Source organism: Oncorhynchus kisutch, unplaced genomic scaffold, assembly GCF_002021735.2.
Source record: "Oncorhynchus kisutch isolate 150728-3 unplaced genomic scaffold, Okis_V2 scaffold970, whole genome shotgun sequence".
Classification (NCBI taxonomy): domain Eukaryota; kingdom Metazoa; phylum Chordata; class Actinopteri; order Salmoniformes; family Salmonidae; genus Oncorhynchus; species Oncorhynchus kisutch.
The window spans coordinates 25,212-47,500 of NW_022262915.1; the positions used below are offsets into that span (position 1 = coordinate 25,212).

Consider the following 22,289-nt stretch of genomic DNA (forward strand, 5'->3'; position numbering starts at 1 on the left):
TTGAGTTGCAACAACCACCCCCATTTTTCCCTCAGAACAGCCTCAATTCGTTGGGGGATGGACTCTGCAAGGTGTGGAAAGTGTTCCACAGGGATGCTGGCCCATGTTGACTCTACAAGGTGTGGAAAGTGTTCCACAGGGATGCTGGCCCATGTTGACTCTGCAAGGTGTTGGAAGGGTTCCACAGGGATGCTGGCCCATGTTGACTTTGCAAGGTGTGGAAAGGGTTCCACAGGGATGCTGGCCCATGTTGACTCCAACACCTCCCACAGTTGGGTCCATACAGGACATTTAAGGCCCAGTGCACCACATTTGTTATTTTTTTCATTGGGTGTTGCAGCAGCCTCAGCACCTCTGCTTCCCCCCAGCTATGGATGGAACATTCTTGACACACTGTCACGACTTCCACCGAAATTATCTCCCTTGCCTGTTGGGGCGTGGCTCGGCGGTCGTCGTCACCGGCCTACTAGAAGTGATCTCCCCTGCCTGTTCGGGCTCGGCGGTCGTCGTCACCGGCCTACTAGAAGTTATCTCCCCTGCCTGTTGGGGCGGGGCTCGGCGGTCGTCGTCACCGGCCTACTAGAAGTTGGCTCCCCTGCCTGTTCGGGCGGGGCTCGGCGGTCGTCGTCACCGGCCTACTAGAAGTTAGCTCCCCTGCCTGTTTGGGGGGTGCTCGGCGGTCGTCGTCACCGGCCTACTAGAAGTTAGCTCCCCTGCCTGTTTGGGGGGTGCTCGGCGGTCGTCGTCACCGGCCTACTAGAAGTTAGCTCCCCTGCCTGTTGGGGCGGGGCTCGGCGGTCGTCGTCACCGGTCTACTAGAAGTTATCTCCCCTGCCTGTTGGGGCGGGGCTCGGCGGTTGTCGTCACCGGCCTACTAGAAGTTGGCTCCCCTGCCTGTTCGGGCGGGGCTCGGCGGTCGTCGTCACCGGCCTACTAGAAGTTAGCTCCCTTGCCTGTTTGGGGGGTGCTCGGCGGTCGTCGTCACCGGCCTACTAGAAGTTAGCTCCCCTGCCTGTTCGGACGGGGCTCGGCGGTCGTCGTCACCGGCCTACTAGAAGTTATCTCCCTTGCCTGTTGGGGCGGTGCTCGGCGGTCGTCGTCACCGGTCTACTAGAAGTTAGCTCCCCTGCCTGTTCGGACGGGGCTCGGCGGTCGTCGTCACCGGCCTACTAGAAGTTAGCTCCCCTGCCTGTTGGGGCGGTGCTCGGCGGTCGTCGTCACCGGTCTACTAGAAGTTATCTCCCCTGCCTTTTCGGGCTCGGCGGTCGTCGTCACCGGCCTACTAGAAGTTATCTCCCCTGCCTTTTCGGGCTCAGCGGTCGTCGTCACCGGCCTACTAGAAGTTATCTCCCCTGCCTGTTGGGGCGGGGCTCGGCGGTCGGCAATGTGAGAAGATGGTAACTAGTCTGGCTCTAATACAGGTTAAATGTTTCTTTTTTCAAATGTAAGCCAGGGCAGGATCAGCCATGCGCGATTCATTTGCAGTCTGGACGTGGAGGGGTGAACATCTCCTGCTCTGACTGCAGCTAGGAGGGACAGCTGCGCGAGACTGGGCCACCTGTGAGTCTCCAATAACACCAGAAAAAGTCGCTAGATTTGTCGCTAGTCGCTTTTTTGAAATTATGTCGCTAGAGTGGTCTGAATACCCGCTAAATATAGCGACAAAGTCACAAAATTGGCAACACTGCTCTTTGCTGATACCGCATTTGACTTTGAATGTGAGTTTACGTGACCTCAGCTCAGCCAATGCGAAAACCGGGCCGGCCCATCTTGGTAGGGGTGGCCAGCTATTTCCCACTTATCAACCAAAGACTCATTATATTTTAGTACAACAGATTGCGCAAACATGTATATAAAGAAATCTTAACAGGCCCCTGGGCTGCCAGTCATGTCACCTTTGTGTGTGTCAATTTCGAGCAGCCCACACAACAAAAAAATGGTCCAGTCCATCTGGTTTTTGCCAGACGGCCAATCCCCCGTGTGTCTGTGAGCGTGTCAGTTTATCAGTGTCAATAGGGGATATCCAGTCTTGTTTAACCATGTGGAACAGGGCAGGGCCACTTCAACCAACTGATGTAATATCTCAACGTTACTGCCTCCTAAATACCACCCTATTCCCTATGTAGTGCACTGCTTTAGACCAGTGCCCTATGGCCAATGGCACCCTATTCCCTATGTAGTGCACTGCTTTAGACCAGTGCCCTATGGCCAATGGCACCCTATTCCCTATGTAGTGCACTACTTTAGACCAGAGCCCTATGGCACCCTATTCCCTATACAGTTCACTACTTTAGACCATGGCACATAGGAGTCTGATCTAAAGTAGTACATAATATGCAACAGGATCTCATTTGGGACTAAGACTTTGTCTTGTTAGAATGTAAAACAAACACAAGCCTCAATAAATCTAGTATTGATGATTGAAAAAACATATTTTTCTTAATAAAATATATGAATTGGTTGACATGGTGATAGATCAAATAAGAACACTGAATTTAGATAGTTGATGTGTTTAGTTTTCTGTCCCTACAAAGAGTGTTTTTGGTGAACGATTTTACAGCAGTGTGGGAATAAAAAAATGAAATACCCATCGAAAAGAGACCAATTTGTTTATTTTCCACTCCAACCACCCTTGTTAAAATGTAATCTACAACGACACACTGGCTAAGCAATTTCCAAGGACCGTTTACCCTGAATACCACTGTGGGGTTGGTAGCAGCCTTTAGCCTGCTGTATAGTTCAGGAAAACAAACAGTTCCCAAATAATAGTTGGAGCGGGAGCCTAGCGGCAGTGACGAACCGACGTGCGTAGGGCGGTGTTCTCACGTAAAGAAAAGCGTGCGTGTGGCTGTGGTACATCTGGAATAGTGCTTCTAGTATCTACAGCGGGATCTGTGCACTAGCTGGGATCGCTTCAACTCCTTAAACTCTTTGACACTCATTTTTAAAGGGAAATTTACCACAGCCGTTGCTTTCTGTAAGTTGATACAATATGGAATTTTAATTTACCGTTTTTTTTTTTTCTTTCAAAGGATGAATATCCCGATAGTTTTATTGATTTCATTTCTCCTCCTCCCACTAACGGAATGTATCAGCTTTATTCTTGGAATTTAATCAAGTTGGATTTATTTATTTTCATCTGATTGGCCCACAGCTGCGTTTTCATCAATTATTCGAATTTATTTTTGATAAATTGTAATCGAATAGTTTTTGGGGGGAGTTTGTAGAATTCTTGAACGACTCATCGTTTCATTTTGTCTAGTAAATAACGGTCCACTCCAGACAGGCGCACAACCGAGCTGCGTTGGTGGAGTTCTCCACAGGCATATGGAGCTGTTTTGATCATGCATTGATTTGCATTTCGTTTTATATCTCAACTCGGCTACTCACTTGTTTCAAAACGTCTATGGAAACTTTCTAAGTAGAGTGCGACTGTTGTTGATTACATATATATTTTTTTCTCAACGATGTGCTCTCTGCTGCATGAATAATATTGATGTACGTGTTTAATTGGTTGTAAATATTTTACATTGTTGAGACATTCCTCTAACTCCGTGCTTTTATCCACTCCAATGTTACGGGATTCATACTTTTCAATTTGAAGTAAACATATGGGTTTGATGAGTAAATGTGGAAATGGCGCCACCTGGTGTCAATATGAAGTACCACTTCAAATAATTGATGCTGAATCAGTACGGTAGACCTCTGGTCTGATAACTGTGGTTCCTGTGTGTTTGTCTCCACGTGTAGATCTATCAGAAAATGCTGCTCATCCTGCTCGCAGTGCTCATCTTGCACCTCATCATCCTGGTCTTACTGTTTGTCTCAACAATTGCCAATGTAAGTAACTATGATATTGTTGTCTATACCCTACTATAATACAATGTGAATAGCTATGATATTGCTGCCTACTGTACTATAGCACTGTGTGTGTGTGTGTCTCTCAGTAAGTCAGTGTAGTCAATAGGGGCTATCCAGGCTTGTTTAACCATCTGGAACAGGGCAGGGTCGCTTCAATTAACTGATGTGTCAGACCTGGGCTCAAATATTTCAGCATTTGATTGAACCTGAATCACGCCAGATGGGCGTGGTTGCTTGCACGTTTGGGACGACACTATATAATGTGATTGGTTCCATTGTGTCCAGACAAGCTGGATCAAGCAAAAGTTTTAGAAAGTAAACAAATGCTATCTGAAGCTGTGTGAGGTGATGGGCGTATGTCGTTTCACGATGGACCTGGGAACCTCTTGTCCTACTTTTATCGTTTACATTCATTGTGTTGTGTCGTTTACATTCATTGTGTTGTGTTGTTTATTTTCATTGTGTTGTGTGGTGGGTGTGTCGTTTACATTCATTCTGTTGTGTTGTTTATTTTCATTGTGTTGTGTTGTGTTGTGGGTGTGTCGTTTATATTCATTCTGTTGTGTCGTTCATATTCATTGTGTTGTGTTGTGGGTGTGTCGTTTATATTCATTCTGTTGTCTTGTTTATATTCATTGTATTGTGTTTTGGGTGTGTCGTTTATATTCATTGTGTTGTGGGTGTGTCGTTTATATTCATTGTGTTGTGGGTGTGTCGTTTATATTCATTCTGTTGTCTTGTTTATATTCATTGTATTGTGTTGTGGGTGTGTCGTTTATATTCATTGTGTTGTGTTGATTATTTTCATTGTGTTGTGTTGTGGGTGTGTCGTTCATATTAATTGTGTTGTGTTGTGGGTGTGTCGTTCATATTAATTGTGTTGTGTTGTGGGTGTGTCGTTCATATTAATTGTGTTGTGTTGTGGGTGTGTCGTTCATATTAATTGTGTTGTGTTGTGGGTGTGTCGTTCATATTAATTGTGTTGTGTTGTGGGTGTGTCGTTTATATTCATTGTGTTGTGTTGATTATTTTCATTGTGTTGTGTTGTGGGTGTGTCGTTCATATTAATTGTGTTGTGTTGTGGGTGTGTCGTTCATATTAATTGTGTTGTGTTGTGGGTGTGTCGTTCATATTAATTGTGTTGTGTTGTGGGTGTGTCGTTCATATGAATTGTGTTGTGTTGTGGGTGTGTCGTTCATATGAATTGTGTTGTGTTGTGGGTGTGTCGTTCATATTAATTGTGTTGTGTTGTGGGTGTGTCGTTCATATTAATTGTGTTGTGTTGTGGGTGTGTCGTTCATATTAATTGTGTTGTGTTGTGGGTGTGTCGTTTATTTTCATTGTGTTGTGTTGTGTTCCAGGCTTGGACTGTAGGAGGAACCAAGAATACTGACCTGTGGTACAGCTGTCTCACTACTAAAGGAGGATATCACTGCAGTTCTGCCAGCAATGAAGGTTTGTCTAAGACACTAGTACCAGAGATGGTGGATAAAGAGCATATTTTACTCAGACGGTTTACCATTGAAAAAAATGGACACGGTTCCTGTCTGTCTAAGTGGGGCCTTTCCTCATGAGCAGGCTTTTCCCACATGAGCTCACGATTCCTCTATAATATCTGTCATGTTGACTGTTACTCCATATTATCTGTCATGCTGACTGACTATTCCTCCATATTATCTGTCATGCTGACTGACTGTTCCTCTATAATATCTGTCATGCTGACTGACTGTTCCTCCATAATATCTGGAATGCTGACTGTTCCTCCATAATATCTGTCATGCTGACTGTTCCTCCATAATATCTGTCATGCTGACTGTTCCTCCATAATATCTGTCATGCTGACTAATATCTGTCATGCTGACTGACTGTTCCTCCATAATATCTGTCATGTTGACTGTTCCTCCATAATATCTGTCATGCTGACTGACTGTTCCTCCATAATATCTGTCATGCTGACTGACTGTTCCTCCATAATATCTGTCATGCTGACTGACTGTTCCTCCATAATATCTGTCATGCTGACTGGCTGTTCCTCCATAATATCTGTCATGCTGACTAATATCTGTCATGCTGACTGTTCCTCCATAATATCTGTCATGCTGACTGACTCTTCCTCCATATTATCTGTCATGCTGACTGACTATTCCTCCATATTATCTGTCATGCTGACTGACTGTTCCTCTATAATATCTGTCATGCTGACTGACTGTTCCTCCATAATATCTGGAATGCTGACTGTTCCTCCATAATATCTGTCATGCTGACTGTTAATCCATAATATCTGTCATGCTGACTGTTCCTCCATAATATCTGTCATGCTGACTAATATCTGTCATGCTGACTGACTGTTCCTCCATAATATCTGTCATGTTGACTGTTCCTCCATAATATCTGTCATGCTGACTGACTGTTCCTCCATAATATCTGTCATGCTGACTGACTGTTCCTCCATAATATCTGTCATGCTGACTGACTGTTCCTCCATAATATCTGTCATGCTGACTGGCTGTTCCTCCATAATATCTGTCATGCTGACTAATATCTGTCATGCTGACTGTTCCTCCATATTATCTGTCATGCTGACTGACTCTTCCTCCATAATATCTGTCATGCTGACTGACTCTTCCTCCATAATATCTGTCATGCTGACTGACTCTTCCTCTATAATATCTGTTATGCTGACTGTTACTCTATATTATCAGTCATGCTGACTGTTACTCCATATTATCTGTCATGCTGACTGACTGTTCCTCTATAATATCTGTCATGCTGACTGTTCCTCCATAATATCTGTCATGCTGACTGTTCCTCTATATTATCAGTCATGCTGACTGTTACTCCATATTATCTGTCATGCTGACTGACTGTTCCTCCATATTTTCTGTCATGCTGACTGTTCCTCCATAATATCTGTCATGCTGACTGACTGTTCCTCCATATTATCTGTCATGCTGACTGTTCCTCCATATTATCTGTCATGCTGACTGTTACTCCATATTATCTGTCATGCTGACTGACTATTCCTCCATATTATCTGTCATGCTGACTGACTGTTACTCCATAATATCTGTCATGCTGACTGACTGTTCCTCCATATTATCTGTCATGCTGACTGTTACTCCATAATATCTGTCATGCTGACTGACTGTTCCTCCATAATATCTGTCATGCTGACTGACTGTTCCTCCATAATATCTGTCATGCTGACTGACTGTTCCTCCATAATATCTGTCATGCTGACTGACTGTTCCTCCATAATATCTGTCATGCTGACTGACTGTTCCTCCATAATATCTGTCATGCTGACTGTTCCTCTATAATATCTGTCATGCTGACTGACTGTTCCTCCATAATATCTGTCATGCTGACTGACTGTTCCTCCATAATATCTGTCATGCTGACTGACTGTTCCTCCATAATATCTGTCATGCTGACTGGCTGTTCCTCCATAATATCTGTCATGCTGACTAATATCTGTCATGCTGACTGTTCCTCCATAATATCTGTCATGCTGACTGACTCTTCCTCCATATTATCTGTCATGCTGACTGACTATTCCTCCATATTATCTGTCATGCTGACTGACTGTTCCTCTATAATATCTGTCATGCTGACTGACTGTTCCTCCATAATATCTGGAATGCTGACTGTTCCTCCATAATATCTGTCATGCTGACTGTTCCTCCATAATATCTGTCATGCTGACTGTTCCTCCATAATATCTGTCATGCTGACTAATATCTGTCATGCTGACTGACTGTTCCTCCATAATATCTGTCATGCTGACTGACTCTTCCTCCATAATATCTGTCATGCTGACTGACTCTTCCTCTATAATATCTGTTATGCTGACTGTTACTCTATATTATCAGTCATGCTGACTGTTACTCCATATTATCTGTCATGCTGACTGACTGTTCCTCTATAATATCTGTCATGCTGACTGTTCCTCCATAATATCTGTCATGCTGACTGTTCCTCTATATTATCAGTCATGCTGACTGTTACTCCATATTATCTGTCATGCTGACTGACTGTTCCTCCATATTTTCTGTCATGCTGACTGTTCCTCCATAATATCTGTCATGCTGACTGACTGTTCCTCCATATTATCTGTCATGCTGACTGTTCCTCCATATTATCTGTCATGCTGACTGTTACTCCATATTATCTGTCATGCTGACTGACTATTCCTCCATATTATCTGTCATGCTGACTGACTGTTACTCCATAATATCTGTCATGCTGACTGACTGTTCCTCCATATTATCTGTCATGCTGACTGTTACTCCATAATATCTGTCATGCTGACTGACTGTTCCTCCATAATATCTGTCATGCTGACTGACTGTTCCTCCATAATATCTGTCATGCTGACTGACTGTTCCTCCATAATATCTGTCATGCTGACTGACTGTTCCTCCATAATATCTGTCATGCTGACTGACTGTTCCTCCATAATATCTGTCATGCTGACTGTTCCTCTATAATATCTGTCATGCTGACTGACTGTTCCTCCATAATATCTGTCATGCTGACTGACTGTTCCTCCATAATATCTGTCATGCTGACTGACTGTTCCTCCATAATATCTGTCATGCTGACTGGCTGTTCCTCCATAATATCTGTCATGCTGACTAATATCTGTCATGCTGACTGTTCCTCCATAATATCTGTCATGCTGACTGACTCTTCCTCCATATTATCTGTCATGCTGACTGACTATTCCTCCATATTATCTGTCATGCTGACTGACTGTTCCTCTATAATATCTGTCATGCTGACTGACTGTTCCTCCATAATATCTGGAATGCTGACTGTTCCTCCATAATATCTGTCATGCTGACTGTTCCTCCATAATATCTGTCATGCTGACTGTTCCTCCATAATATCTGTCATGCTGACTAATATCTGTCATGCTGACTGACTGTTCCTCCATAATATCTGTCATGTTGACTGTTCCTCCATAATATCTGTCATGCTGACTGACTGTTCCTCCATAATATCTGTCATGCTGACTGACTGTTCCTCCATAATATCTGGAATGCTGACTGTTCCTCCATAATATCTGTCATGCTGACTGTTCCTCCATAATATCTGTCATGCTGACTATTCCTCCATATTATCTGTCATGCTGACTGACTGTTCCTCTATAATATCTGTCATGCTGACTGACTGTTCCTCCATAATATCTGGAATGCTGACTGTTCCTCCATAATATCTGTCATGCTGACTGTTCCTCCATAATATCTGTCATGCTGACTGTTCCTCCATAATATCTGTCATGCTGACTAATATCTGTCATGCTGACTGACTGTTCCTCCATAATATCTGTCATGTTGACTGTTCCTCCATAATATCTGTCATGCTGACTGACTGTTCCTCCATAATATCTGTCATGCTGACTGACTGTTCCTCCATAATATCTGTCATGCTGACTGACTGTTCCTCCATAATATCTGTCATGCTGACTGGCTGTTCCTCCATAATATCTGTCATGCTGACTAATATCTGTCATGCTGACTGTTCCTCCATAATATCTGTCATGCTGACTGACTCTTCCTCCATATTATCTGTCATGCTGACTGACTATTCCTCCATATTATCTGTCATGCTGACTGACTGTTCCTCTATAATATCTGTCATGCTGACTGACTGTTCCTCCATAATATCTGGAATGCTGACTGTTCCTCCATAATATCTGTCATGCTGACTGTTAATCCATAATATCTGTCATGCTGACTGTTCCTCCATAATATCTGTCATGCTGACTAATATCTGTCATGCTGACTGACTGTTCCTCCATAATATCTGTCATGTTGACTGTTCCTCCATAATATCTGTCATGCTGACTGACTGTTCCTCCATAATATCTGTCATGCTGACTGACTGTTCCTCCATAATATCTGTCATGCTGACTGACTGTTCCTCCATAATATCTGTCATGCTGACTGGCTGTTCCTCCATAATATCTGTCATGCTGACTAATATCTGTCATGCTGACTGTTCCTCCATATTATCTGTCATGCTGACTGACTCTTCCTCCATAATATCTGTCATGCTGACTGACTCTTCCTCCATAATATCTGTCATGCTGACTGACTCTTCCTCTATAATATCTGTTATGCTGACTGTTACTCTATATTATCAGTCATGCTGACTGTTACTCCATATTATCTGTCATGCTGACTGACTGTTCCTCTATAATATCTGTCATGCTGACTGTTCCTCCATAATATCTGTCATGCTGACTGTTCCTCTATATTATCAGTCATGCTGACTGTTACTCCATATTATCTGTCATGCTGACTGACTGTTCCTCCATATTTTCTGTCATGCTGACTGTTCCTCCATAATATCTGTCATGCTGACTGACTGTTCCTCCATATTATCTGTCATGCTGACTGTTCCTCCATATTATCTGTCATGCTGACTGTTACTCCATATTATCTGTCATGCTGACTGACTATTCCTCCATATTATCTGTCATGCTGACTGACTGTTACTCCATAATATCTGTCATGCTGACTGACTGTTCCTCCATATTATCTGTCATGCTGACTGTTACTCCATAATATCTGTCATGCTGACTGACTGTTCCTCCATAATATCTGTCATGCTGACTGACTGTTCCTCCATAATATCTGTCATGCTGACTGACTGTTCCTCCATAATATCTGTCATGCTGACTGACTGTTCCTCCATAATATCTGTCATGCTGACTGACTGTTCCTCCATAATATCTGTCATGCTGACTGTTCCTCTATAATATCTGTCATGCTGACTGACTGTTCCTCCATAATATCTGTCATGCTGACTGACTGTTCCTCCATAATATCTGTCATGCTGACTGACTGTTCCTCCATAATATCTGTCATGCTGACTGGCTGTTCCTCCATAATATCTGTCATGCTGACTAATATCTGTCATGCTGACTGTTCCTCCATAATATCTGTCATGCTGACTGACTCTTCCTCCATATTATCTGTCATGCTGACTGACTATTCCTCCATATTATCTGTCATGCTGACTGACTGTTCCTCTATAATATCTGTCATGCTGACTGACTGTTCCTCCATAATATCTGGAATGCTGACTGTTCCTCCATAATATCTGTCATGCTGACTGTTCCTCCATAATATCTGTCATGCTGACTGTTCCTCCATAATATCTGTCATGCTGACTAATATCTGTCATGCTGACTGACTGTTCCTCCATAATATCTGTCATGTTGACTGTTCCTCCATAATATCTGTCATGCTGACTGACTGTTCCTCCATAATATCTGTCATGCTGACTGACTGTTCCTCCATAATATCTGGAATGCTGACTGTTCCTCCATAATATCTGTCATGCTGACTGTTCCTCCATAATATCTGTCATGCTGACTATTCCTCCATATTATCTGTCATGCTGACTGACTGTTCCTCTATAATATCTGTCATGCTGACTGACTGTTCCTCCATAATATCTGGAATGCTGACTGTTCCTCCATAATATCTGTCATGCTGACTGTTCCTCCATAATATCTGTCATGCTGACTGTTCCTCCATAATATTTGTCATGCTGACTAATATCTGTCATGCTGACTGACTGTTCCTCCATAATATCTGTCATGTTGACTGTTCCTCCATAATATCTGTCATGCTGACTGACTGTTCCTCCATAATATCTGTCATGCTGACTGACTGTTCCTCCATAATATCTGTCATGCTGACTGACTGTTCCTCCATAATATCTGTCATGCTGACTGGCTGTTCCTCCATAATATCTGTCATGCTGACTAATATCTGTCATGCTGACTGTTCCTCCATAATATCTGTCATGCTGACTGACTCTTCCTCCATATTATCTGTCATGCTGACTGACTATTCCTCCATATTATCTGTCATGCTGACTGACTGTTCCTCTATAATATCTGTCATGCTGACTGACTGTTCCTCCATAATATCTGGAATGCTGACTGTTCCTCCATAATATCTGTCATGCTGACTGTTAATCCATAATATCTGTCATGCTGACTGTTCCTCCATAATATCTGTCATGCTGACTAATATCTGTCATGCTGACTGACTGTTCCTCCATAATATCTGTCATGTTGACTGTTCCTCCATAATATCTGTCATGCTGACTGACTGTTCCTCCATAATATCTGTCATGCTGACTGACTGTTCCTCCATAATATCTGTCATGCTGACTGACTGTTCCTCCATAATATCTGTCATGCTGACTGGCTGTTCCTCCATAATATCTGTCATGCTGACTAATATCTGTCATGCTGACTGTTCCTCCATATTATCTGTCATGCTGACTGACTCTTCCTCCATAATATCTGTCATGCTGACTGACTCTTCCTCCATAATATCTGTCATGCTGACTGACTCTTCCTCTATAATATCTGTTATGCTGACTGTTACTCTATATTATCAGTCATGCTGACTGTTACTCCATATTATCTGTCATGCTGACTGACTGTTCCTCTATAATATCTGTCATGCTGACTGTTCCTCCATAATATCTGTCATGCTGACTGTTCCTCTATATTATCAGTCATGCTGACTGTTACTCCATATTATCTGTCATGCTGACTGACTGTTCCTCCATATTTTCTGTCATGCTGACTGTTCCTCCATAATATCTGTCATGCTGACTGACTGTTCCTCCATATTATCTGTCATGCTGACTGTTCCTCCATATTATCTGTCATGCTGACTGTTACTCCATATTATCTGTCATGCTGACTGACTATTCCTCCATATTATCTGTCATGCTGACTGACTGTTACTCCATAATATCTGTCATGCTGACTGACTGTTCCTCCATATTATCTGTCATGCTGACTGTTACTCCATAATATCTGTCATGCTGACTGACTGTTCCTCCATAATATCTGTCATGCTGACTGACTGTTCCTCCATAATATCTGTCATGCTGACTGACTGTTCCTCCATAATATCTGTCATGCTGACTGACTGTTCCTCCATAATATCTGTCATGCTGACTGACTGTTCCTCCATAATATCTGTCATGCTGACTGTTCCTCTATAATATCTGTCATGCTGACTGACTGTTCCTCCATAATATCTGTCATGCTGACTGACTGTTCCTCCATAATATCTGTCATGCTGACTGACTGTTCCTCCATAATATCTGTCATGCTGACTGGCTGTTCCTCCATAATATCTGTCATGCTGACTAATATCTGTCATGCTGACTGTTCCTCCATAATATCTGTCATGCTGACTGACTCTTCCTCCATATTATCTGTCATGCTGACTGACTATTCCTCCATATTATCTGTCATGCTGACTGACTGTTCCTCTATAATATCTGTCATGCTGACTGACTGTTCCTCCATAATATCTGGAATGCTGACTGTTCCTCCATAATATCTGTCATGCTGACTGTTCCTCCATAATATCTGTCATGCTGACTGTTCCTCCATAATATCTGTCATGCTGACTAATATCTGTCATGCTGACTGACTGTTCCTCCATAATATCTGTCATGTTGACTGTTCCTCCATAATATCTGTCATGCTGACTGACTGTTCCTCCATAATATCTGTCATGCTGACTGACTGTTCCTCCATAATATCTGGAATGCTGACTGTTCCTCCATAATATCTGTCATGCTGACTGTTCCTCCATAATATCTGTCATGCTGACTGTTCCTCCATAATATCTGTCATGCTGACTAATATCTGTCATGCTGACTGACTGTTCCTCCATAATATCTGTCATGTTGACTGTTCCTCCATAATATCTGTCATGCTGACTGACTGTTCCTCCATAATATCTGTCATGCTGACTGACTGTTCCTCCATAATATCTGTCATGCTGACTGACTGTTCCTCCATAATATCTGTCATGCTGACTGGCTGTTCCTCCATAATATCTGTCATGCTGACTAATATCTGTCATGCTGACTGTTCCTCCATATTATCTGTCATGCTGACTGACTCTTCCTCCATAATATCTGTCATGCTGACTGACTCTTCCTCCATAATATCTGTCATGCTGACTGACTCTTCCTCTATAATATCTGTCATGCTGACTGTTACTCTATATTATCAGTCATGCTGACTGTTACTCCATATTATCTGTCATGCTGACTGACTGTTCCTCTATAATATCTGTCATGCTGACTGTTCCTCCATAATATCTGTCATGCTGACTGTTCCTCTATATTATCAGTCATGCTGACTGTTACTCCATATTATCTGTCATGCTGACTGACTGTTCCTCCATATTTTCTGTCATGCTGACTGTTCCTCCATAATATCTGTCATGCTGACTGACTGTTCCTCCATATTATCTGTCATGCTGACTGTTCCTCCATATTATCTGTCATGCTGACTGTTACTCCATATTATCTGTCATGCTGACTGACTATTCCTCCATATTATCTGTCATGCTGACTGACTGTTACTCCATAATATCTGTCATGCTGACTGACTGTTCCTCCATATTATCTGTCATGCTGACTGTTACTCCATAATATCTGTCATGCTGACTGACTGTTCCTCCATAATATCTGTCATGCTGACTGACTGTTCCTCCATAATATCTGTCATGCTGACTGACTGTTCCTCCATAATATCTGTCATGCTGACTGACTGTTCCTCCATAATATCTGTCATGCTGACTGACTGTTCCTCCATAATATCTGTCATGCTGACTGTTCCTCTGTAATATCTGTCATGCTGACTGACTGTTCCTCCATAATATCTGTCATGCTGACTGACTGTTCCTCCATAATATCTGCCATGCTGACTGACTGTTCCTCCATAATATCTGTCATGCTGACTGGCTGTTCCTCCATAATATCTGTCATGCTGACTAATATCTGTCATGCTGACTGTTCCTCCATAATATCTGTCATGCTGACTGACTCTTCCTCCATATTATCTGTCATGCTGACTGACTATTCCTCCATATTATCTGTCATGCTGACTGACTGTTCCTCTATAATATCTGTCATGCTGACTGACTGTTCCTCCATAATATCTGGAATGCTGACTGTTCCTCCATAATATCTGTCATGCTGACTGTTCCTCCATAATATCTGTCATGCTGACTGTTCCTCCATAATATCTGTCATGCTGACTAATATCTGTCATGCTGACTGACTGTTCCTCCATAATATCTGTCATGTTGACTGTTCCTCCATAATATCTGTCATGCTGACTGACTGTTCCTCCATAATATCTGTCATGCTGACTGACTGTTCCTCCATAATATCTGTCATGCTGACTGACTGTTCCTCCATAATATCTGTCATGCTGACTGGCTGTTCCTCCATAATATCTGTCATGCTGACTAATATCTGTCATGCTGACTGTTCCTCCATATTATCTGTCATGCTGACTGACTCTTCCTCCATAATATCTGTCATGCTGACTGACTCTTCCTCCATAATATCTGTCATGCTGACTGACTCTTCCTCTATAATATCTGTCATGCTGACTGTTACTCTATATTATCAGTCATGCTGACTGTTACTCCATATTATCTGTCATGCTGACTGACTGTTCCTCTATAATATCTGTCATGCTGACTGTTCCTCCATAATATCTGTCATGCTGACTGTTCCTCTATATTATCAGTCATGCTGACTGTTACTCCATATTATCTGTCATGCTGACTGACTGTTCCTCCATATTTTCTGTCATGCTGACTGTTCCTCCATAATATCTGTCATGCTGACTGACTGTTCCTCCATATTATCTGTCATGCTGACTGTTCCTCCATATTATCTGTCATGCTGACTGTTACTCCATATTATCTGTCATGCTGACTGACTATTCCTCCATATTATCTGTCATGCTGACTGACTGTTACTCCATAATATCTGTCATGCTGACTGACTGTTCCTCCATATTATCTGTCATGCTGACTGTTACTCCATAATATCTGTCATGCTGACTGACTGTTCCTCCATAATATCTGTCATGCTGACTGACTGTTCCTCCATAATATCTGTCATGCTGACTGACTGTTCCTCCATAATATCTGTCATGCTGACTGACTGTTCCTCCATAATATCTGTCATGCTGACTGACTGTTCCTCCATAATATCTGTCATGCTGACTGTTCCTCTATAATATCTGTCATGCTGACTGACTGTTCCTCCATAATATCTGTCATGCTGACTGTTCCTCTATAATATCAGTCATGATGACTGTTACTCCATATTATCTGTCATGCTGACTGACTGTTCCTCCATATTATCTGTCATGCTGACTGACTGTTACTCCATAATATCTGTCATGCTTACTGTTCCTCCATATTATCTGTCATGCTGACTGTTCCTCCATAATATCTGTCATGCTTACTGTTCCTCCATAATATCTGTCATGCTTACTGTTCCTCCATAATATCTGTCATGCTGACTGACTGTTACTCCATATTATCTGTCATGCTGACTGACTCTTCCTCCATAATATCTGTCATGCTGACTGACTCTTCCTCCATAATATCTGTCATGCTGACTGACTGTTCCTCTATAATATCTGTCATGCTGACTGTTCCTCTATATTATCTGTCATGCTTACTGTTCCTCCATAATATCTGTCATGCTTACTGTTCCTCCATAATATCTGTCATGCTGACTGTTACTCCATATTATCTGTCATGCTGACTGACTCTTCCTCCATAATATCTGTCATGCTGACTGACTCTTCCTCCATAATATCTGTCATGCTGACTGACTCTTCCTCCATATTATCTGTCATGCTGACTGACTGTTCCTCTATAATATCTGTCATGCTGACTGTTCCTCCATAATATCTGTCATGCTGACTGTTCCTCTATATTATCAGTCATGCTGACTGTTACTCCATAATATCTGTCATGCTGACTGACTCTTCCTCTATAATATCTGTCATGCTGACTGTTACTCTATATTATCAGTCATGCAGACTGTTACTCCATATTATCTGTCATGCTGACTGACTGTTCCTCTATAATATCTGTCATGCTGACTGTTCCTCCATAATATCTGTCATGCTGACTGTTCCTCTATATTATCAGTCATGCTGACTGTTACTCCATATTATCTGTCATGCTGACTGACTGTTCCTCCATATTTTCTGTCATGCTGACTGTTCCTCCATAATATCTGTCATGCTGACTGACTGTTCCTCCATATTATCTGTCATGCTGACTGTTCCTCCATATTATCTGTCATGCTGACTGTTACTCCATATTATCTGTCATGCTGACTGACTATTCCTCCATATTATCTGTCATGCTGACTGACTGTTACTCCATAATATCTGTCATGCTGACTGACTGTTCCTCCATATTATCTGTCATGCTGACTGTTACTCCATAATATCTGTCATGCTGACTGACTGTTCCTCCATAATATCTGTCATGCTGACTGACTGTTCCTCCATAATATCTGTCATGCTGACTGACTGTTCCTCCATAATATCTGTCATGCTGACTGTTCCTCTATAATATCAGTCATGATGACTGTTACTCCATATTATCTGTCATGCTGACTGACTGTTCCTCCATATTATCTGTCATGCTGACTGACTGTTACTCCATAATATCTGTCATGCTTACTGTTCCTCCATAATATCTGTCATGCTGACTGTTCCTCCATAATATCTGTCATGCTTACTGTTCCTCCATAATATCTGTCATGCTGACTGTTCCTCCATATTATCTGTCATGCTGACTGACTATTCCTCCATATTATCTGTCATGCTGACTGTTCCTCCATAATATCTGTCATGCTGACTGACTGTTACTCCATAATATCTGTCATGCTTACTGTTCCTCCATAATATCTGTCATGCTTACTGTTCCTCCATATTATCTGTCATGCTGACTGTTCCTCCATAATATCTGTCATGCTGACTGTTCCTCTATAATATCAGTCATGCTGACTGACTATTCCTCCATATTATCTGTCATGCTGACTGACTGTTCCTCCATAATATCTGTCATGCTGACTGACTATTCCTCCATAATATCTGTCATGCTGACTGTTCCTCTATAATATCAGTCATGATGACTGTTACTCCATATTATCTGTCATGCTGACTGACTGTTCCTCCATATTATCTGTCATGCTGACTGACTGTTACTCCATAATATCTGTCATGCTTACTGTTCCTCCATAATATCTGTCATGCTGACTGTTCCTCCATAATATCTGTCATGCTTACTGTTCCTCCATAATATCTGTCATGCTTACTGTTCCTCCATAATATCTGTCATGCTGACTGTTCCTCCATATTATCTGTCATGCTGACTGACTATTCCTCCATATTATCTGTCATGCTGACTGTTCCTCCATAATATCTGTCATGCTGACTGTTCCTCCATATTATCTGTCATGCTGACTGACTATTCCTCCATAATATCTGTCATGCTGACTGACTGTTCCTCCATATTATCTGTCATGCTGACTGACTATTCCTCCATAATATCTGTCATGCTGACTGACTGTTCCTCCATATTATCTGTCATGCTGACTGACTATTCCTCCATATTATCTGTCATGCTGACTGACTGTTCCTCCATATTATCTGTCATGCTGACTGACTATTCCTCCATATTATCTGTCATGCTGACTGACTAATCCTCCATATTATCTGTCATGCTGACTGACTGTTCCTCCATATTATCTGTCATGCTGACTGACTATTCCTCCATATTATCTGTCATGCTGACTGACTAATCCTCCATATTATCTGTCATGCTGACTGACTAATCCTCCATATTATCTGTCATGCTGACTGTTCCTCCATAATATCTGTCATGCTGACTGTTCCTCCATATTATCTGTCATGCTGACTAATCCTCCATATTATCTGTCATGCTGACTGTTCCTCCATATTATCTGTCATGCTGACTAATCCTCCATATTATCTGTCATGCTGACTGTTCCTCCATAATATCTGTCATGCTGACTAATCCTCCATATTATCTGTCATGCTGACTGTTCCTCCATAATATCTGTCATGCTGACTGTTCCTCCATAATATCTGTCATGCTGACTGTTCCTCCATAATATCTGTCATGCTGACTGTTCCTCCATATTATCTGTCATGCTGACTAATCCTCCATAATATCTGTCATGCTGACTGTTCCTCCATAATATCTGTCATGCTGACTGTTCCTCCATATTATCTGTCATGCTGACTGTTCTTCCATAATATCTGTCATGCTGACTGTTCCTCCATAATATCTGTCATGCTGACTGTTCCTCCATATTATCTCACACCAGAGAGGGAAGAGCTTGCTCTGTCTACTTATCGTCCCCTCCCGCTCGCCCCCACCGCCCCGCTCGTACAATAAAACATGAGCCAGTGAGATGTCAGGCCCTGGGGAACTCCCTCTGCCGGCCAATAAGTAGACCAGAGTGGCCCCGCCCCCACCAGACAACATGAGGGTGTGGGGTGTCTTGCTTTCTCTACCGTCTCCACTATCAACCTAGAGGTCAAACAATCATTATCAACCTAGAGGTCAAACTATCATTATCCACCTAGAGGTCAAACTATCATTATCTACCTAGAGGTCAAACTATCATTATCTACCTAGAGGACAAACTATCATTATCCACCTAGAGGTCAAACTATCATTATCCACCTTGAGGTCAAACTATCATTATCCACCTTGAGGTCAAACTATCATTATCCACCTTGAGGTCAAACTATCATTATCCACCTAGAGGTCAAACTATCATTATCCACCTAGAGGTCAAACTATCATTATCTACCTAGAGGTCAAACAATCACTATCCATCTAGAGGACAATAGTGATACTGCATTCTGTGTAAGCCAACACTCTCATCCAACCTCTATTGAATAATGAGATTTTACATGATAACAGCTCCAGCTCTGTTATCAGTTAATCAGCCAATCAAATTCATTCATATATCCCATTTTACAGCACCATTTGTCACAAAGTGCTTTACAGTAAGCCAGCCTGCCACCTATCAGGAGTTAGGTGTTCGTGTTTTGATATGTTGTGCTACTTTATGTTATATAAAAATGATGTTAGGTTATATGCAGCGTTGGGGAGTGAAGGCTTACATTCAATCCGGTACAAGTAACAGATTACAACAAAACTAACTGTAATCTGTTACTTTACCAGCAAAAAACATTGTAATCAGATTACACATAATTTTGGAAAACTAAATGATTACTTCTAGGATCACTTTTAAATTCAGAAAGGATTGTTTGTGTAAAAAAATCTTTGAAACTGTTCTGTTTTCTCAATGATATTCAAATTAGCTTTGAAAAAAGGTGCAAGTTTAAATTTGTTCCGTCTGAGTGAGTCTGACCACAAGACAGAGACCACTAATGATGACACACCAAATGTGTTTGATGGATTTGCGAGAAAAGAGCAGGAATAGGCTTTTGTAAACTACAGTCCAAGCTATGTCTTCCAATGGTGTGACTGCTGTCAGCATCCAAAGGTTATCCAACTATAATAAACACTTGGAGGTCAGGATGACAGCAGTGGTGTAGTCTACGGTGATACTGATATCACTTATTATTGATATCTACATAGTGCATTGATGTGAATCACACTGCTGCTCTCTCATTTAGTTATTTGCGCCGTACGGATTGTGGTTGTTGTGGATGGCTGTTCACCAATGTATTTTAACCCAATAACGGTTGAATTGAAGAAGTTTAAGCTGCCTATCAATCATTGTTTTTGCTACCAACAATGAATGAGGTGCTCTTGCAACAGATGCATAGAGCGGATCCCAGCCTGTGGAATTACAGTCTGAGGTGGATCCCAGCCTGTGGAATAACAGTCTGAGGTGGATCCCAGCCTGTGGAATAATAGTCTGAGGTGGATCCCAGCCTGTGGAATAACAGTCTGAGGTGGATCCCAGCCTGTGGAATTACAGTCTGATGTGGATCCCAGCCTGTGGAATAACAGTCTGAGGTGGATCCCAGCCTGTGGAATAACAGTCTGAGGTGGATCCCAGCCTGTGGAATAACAGTCTGAGGTGGATCCCAGCCTGTGGAATAACAGTCTGAGGTGGATCCCAGCCTGTGGAATAACAGTCTGAGGTGGATCCCAGCCTGTGGAATAACAGTCTGATGTGGATCCCAGCCTGTGGAATAACAGTCTGAGGTGGATCCCAGTCTGTGGAATAACAGTTAGATTAGGTTAGTGAGTTAGATTAGGTTAGTGAGTTAGATTAGGTTAGCGAGTTAGATTAGGTTAGTGAGTTAGATTAGGTTAGTGAGTTAGATTAGGTTAGTGAGTTAGATTAGATTAGTGAGTTAGATTAGATTAGTGAGTTAGATTAGATTAGTGAGTTAGATTAGATTAGTGAGTTAGATTAGGTTAGTGAGTTAGATTAGATTAGTGAGTTAGATTAGTGAGTTAGATTAGGTTAGGTTAGTGAGTTAGATTAGGTTGTATGTCATGTTAGACCTCCTCTGGTTGTATGTCATGATAGACCTCCTCTGGTTGTATGTCATGTTAGACCTCCTCTGGTTGTATGTCATGATAGACCTCCTCTGGTTGTATGTCATGTTAGACCTCCTCTGGTTGTATGTCATGATAGACCTCCTCTGGTTGTATGTCATGATAGACCTCCTCTGGTTGTATGTCATGATAGACCTCCTCTGGTTGTATGTCATGTTAGACCTCCTCTGGTTGTATGTCATGATAGACCTCCTCTGGTTGTATGTCATGATAGACCTCCTCTGGTTGTATGTCATGTTAGACCTCCTCTGGTTGTATGTCATGTTAGACCTCCTCTGGTTGTATGTCATGTTAGACCTCCTCTGGTTGTATGTCATGTTAGACCTCCTCTGGTTGTATGTCATGATAGACCTCCTCTGGTTGTATGTCATGTTAGACCTCCTCTGGTTGTATGTCATGTTAGACCTCCTCTGGTTGTATGTCATGTTAGACCTCCTCTGGTTGTATGTCATGATAGACCTCCTCTGTCTCCTCTCTTCAGACTGGATCCAGGCGGTTCAGGCCCTCATGGTCCTGTCAGTGCTGTTCTGCCTCTTCTCTCTGGTCTTCTTCATGTGTCAGCTCTTCACCCTGGTCAAAGGAGGACGCTTCTTCTTCACCGCCGTCTTCCAGATCCTCGCCAGTGAGTACGACCACTTATAAGGCTTAATGAATCCTCCATAACCTCTTCATAAAGGCCTACATAGACACTTCATAAAGTTGTTGGTCTTGTTGGCCAGTGAGTACGACCACTTATAAGGCTTAATGAATCCTTCATAACCTCTTCATAAAGGCCTACATAGACACTTCATAAAGTTGTTGTTCTTGTTGGCCGGTGAGTATCACATCACATCACCCCGATTGTCTAATCTAGCCGGGTCCCCCGGTTTATACAAAGTTGTCTTATATTGGTGTCAACTAACAGTGTTGGTGAGAAGAGGGCCTGGATGTTGTTCTGCGGGGCTTACCGCCCAG

At 42.2% G+C, this 22,289-nt stretch overlaps 1 protein-coding gene across 2 annotated transcripts in view; it reads left to right on the forward strand.

Moving 5' to 3' along the window:
• Positions 1-2,837: 2,837 nt before the first annotated feature.
• The window catches only part of LOC116363952 (peripheral myelin protein 22-like), a 22,178-nt gene continuing 2,726 nt past the window's right edge, over positions 2,838-22,289 (forward strand). The window contains exons 1-4 of one of the 2 annotated variants that reach the window (XM_031817263.1): positions 2,838-2,977; positions 3,751-3,840; positions 5,223-5,316; positions 21,817-21,957. In XM_031817263.1, coding sequence (XP_031673123.1) covers positions 3,763-3,840; positions 5,223-5,316; positions 21,817-21,957 — 313 coding nt within the window. In that variant the 5' untranslated portion in view covers positions 2,838-2,977; positions 3,751-3,762. Of the gene's footprint in view, positions 2,978-3,468; positions 3,499-3,750; positions 3,841-5,222; positions 5,317-21,816; positions 21,958-22,289 lie in introns of those variants that run through there. The other variant, XM_031817262.1, reaches the window with a different exon arrangement.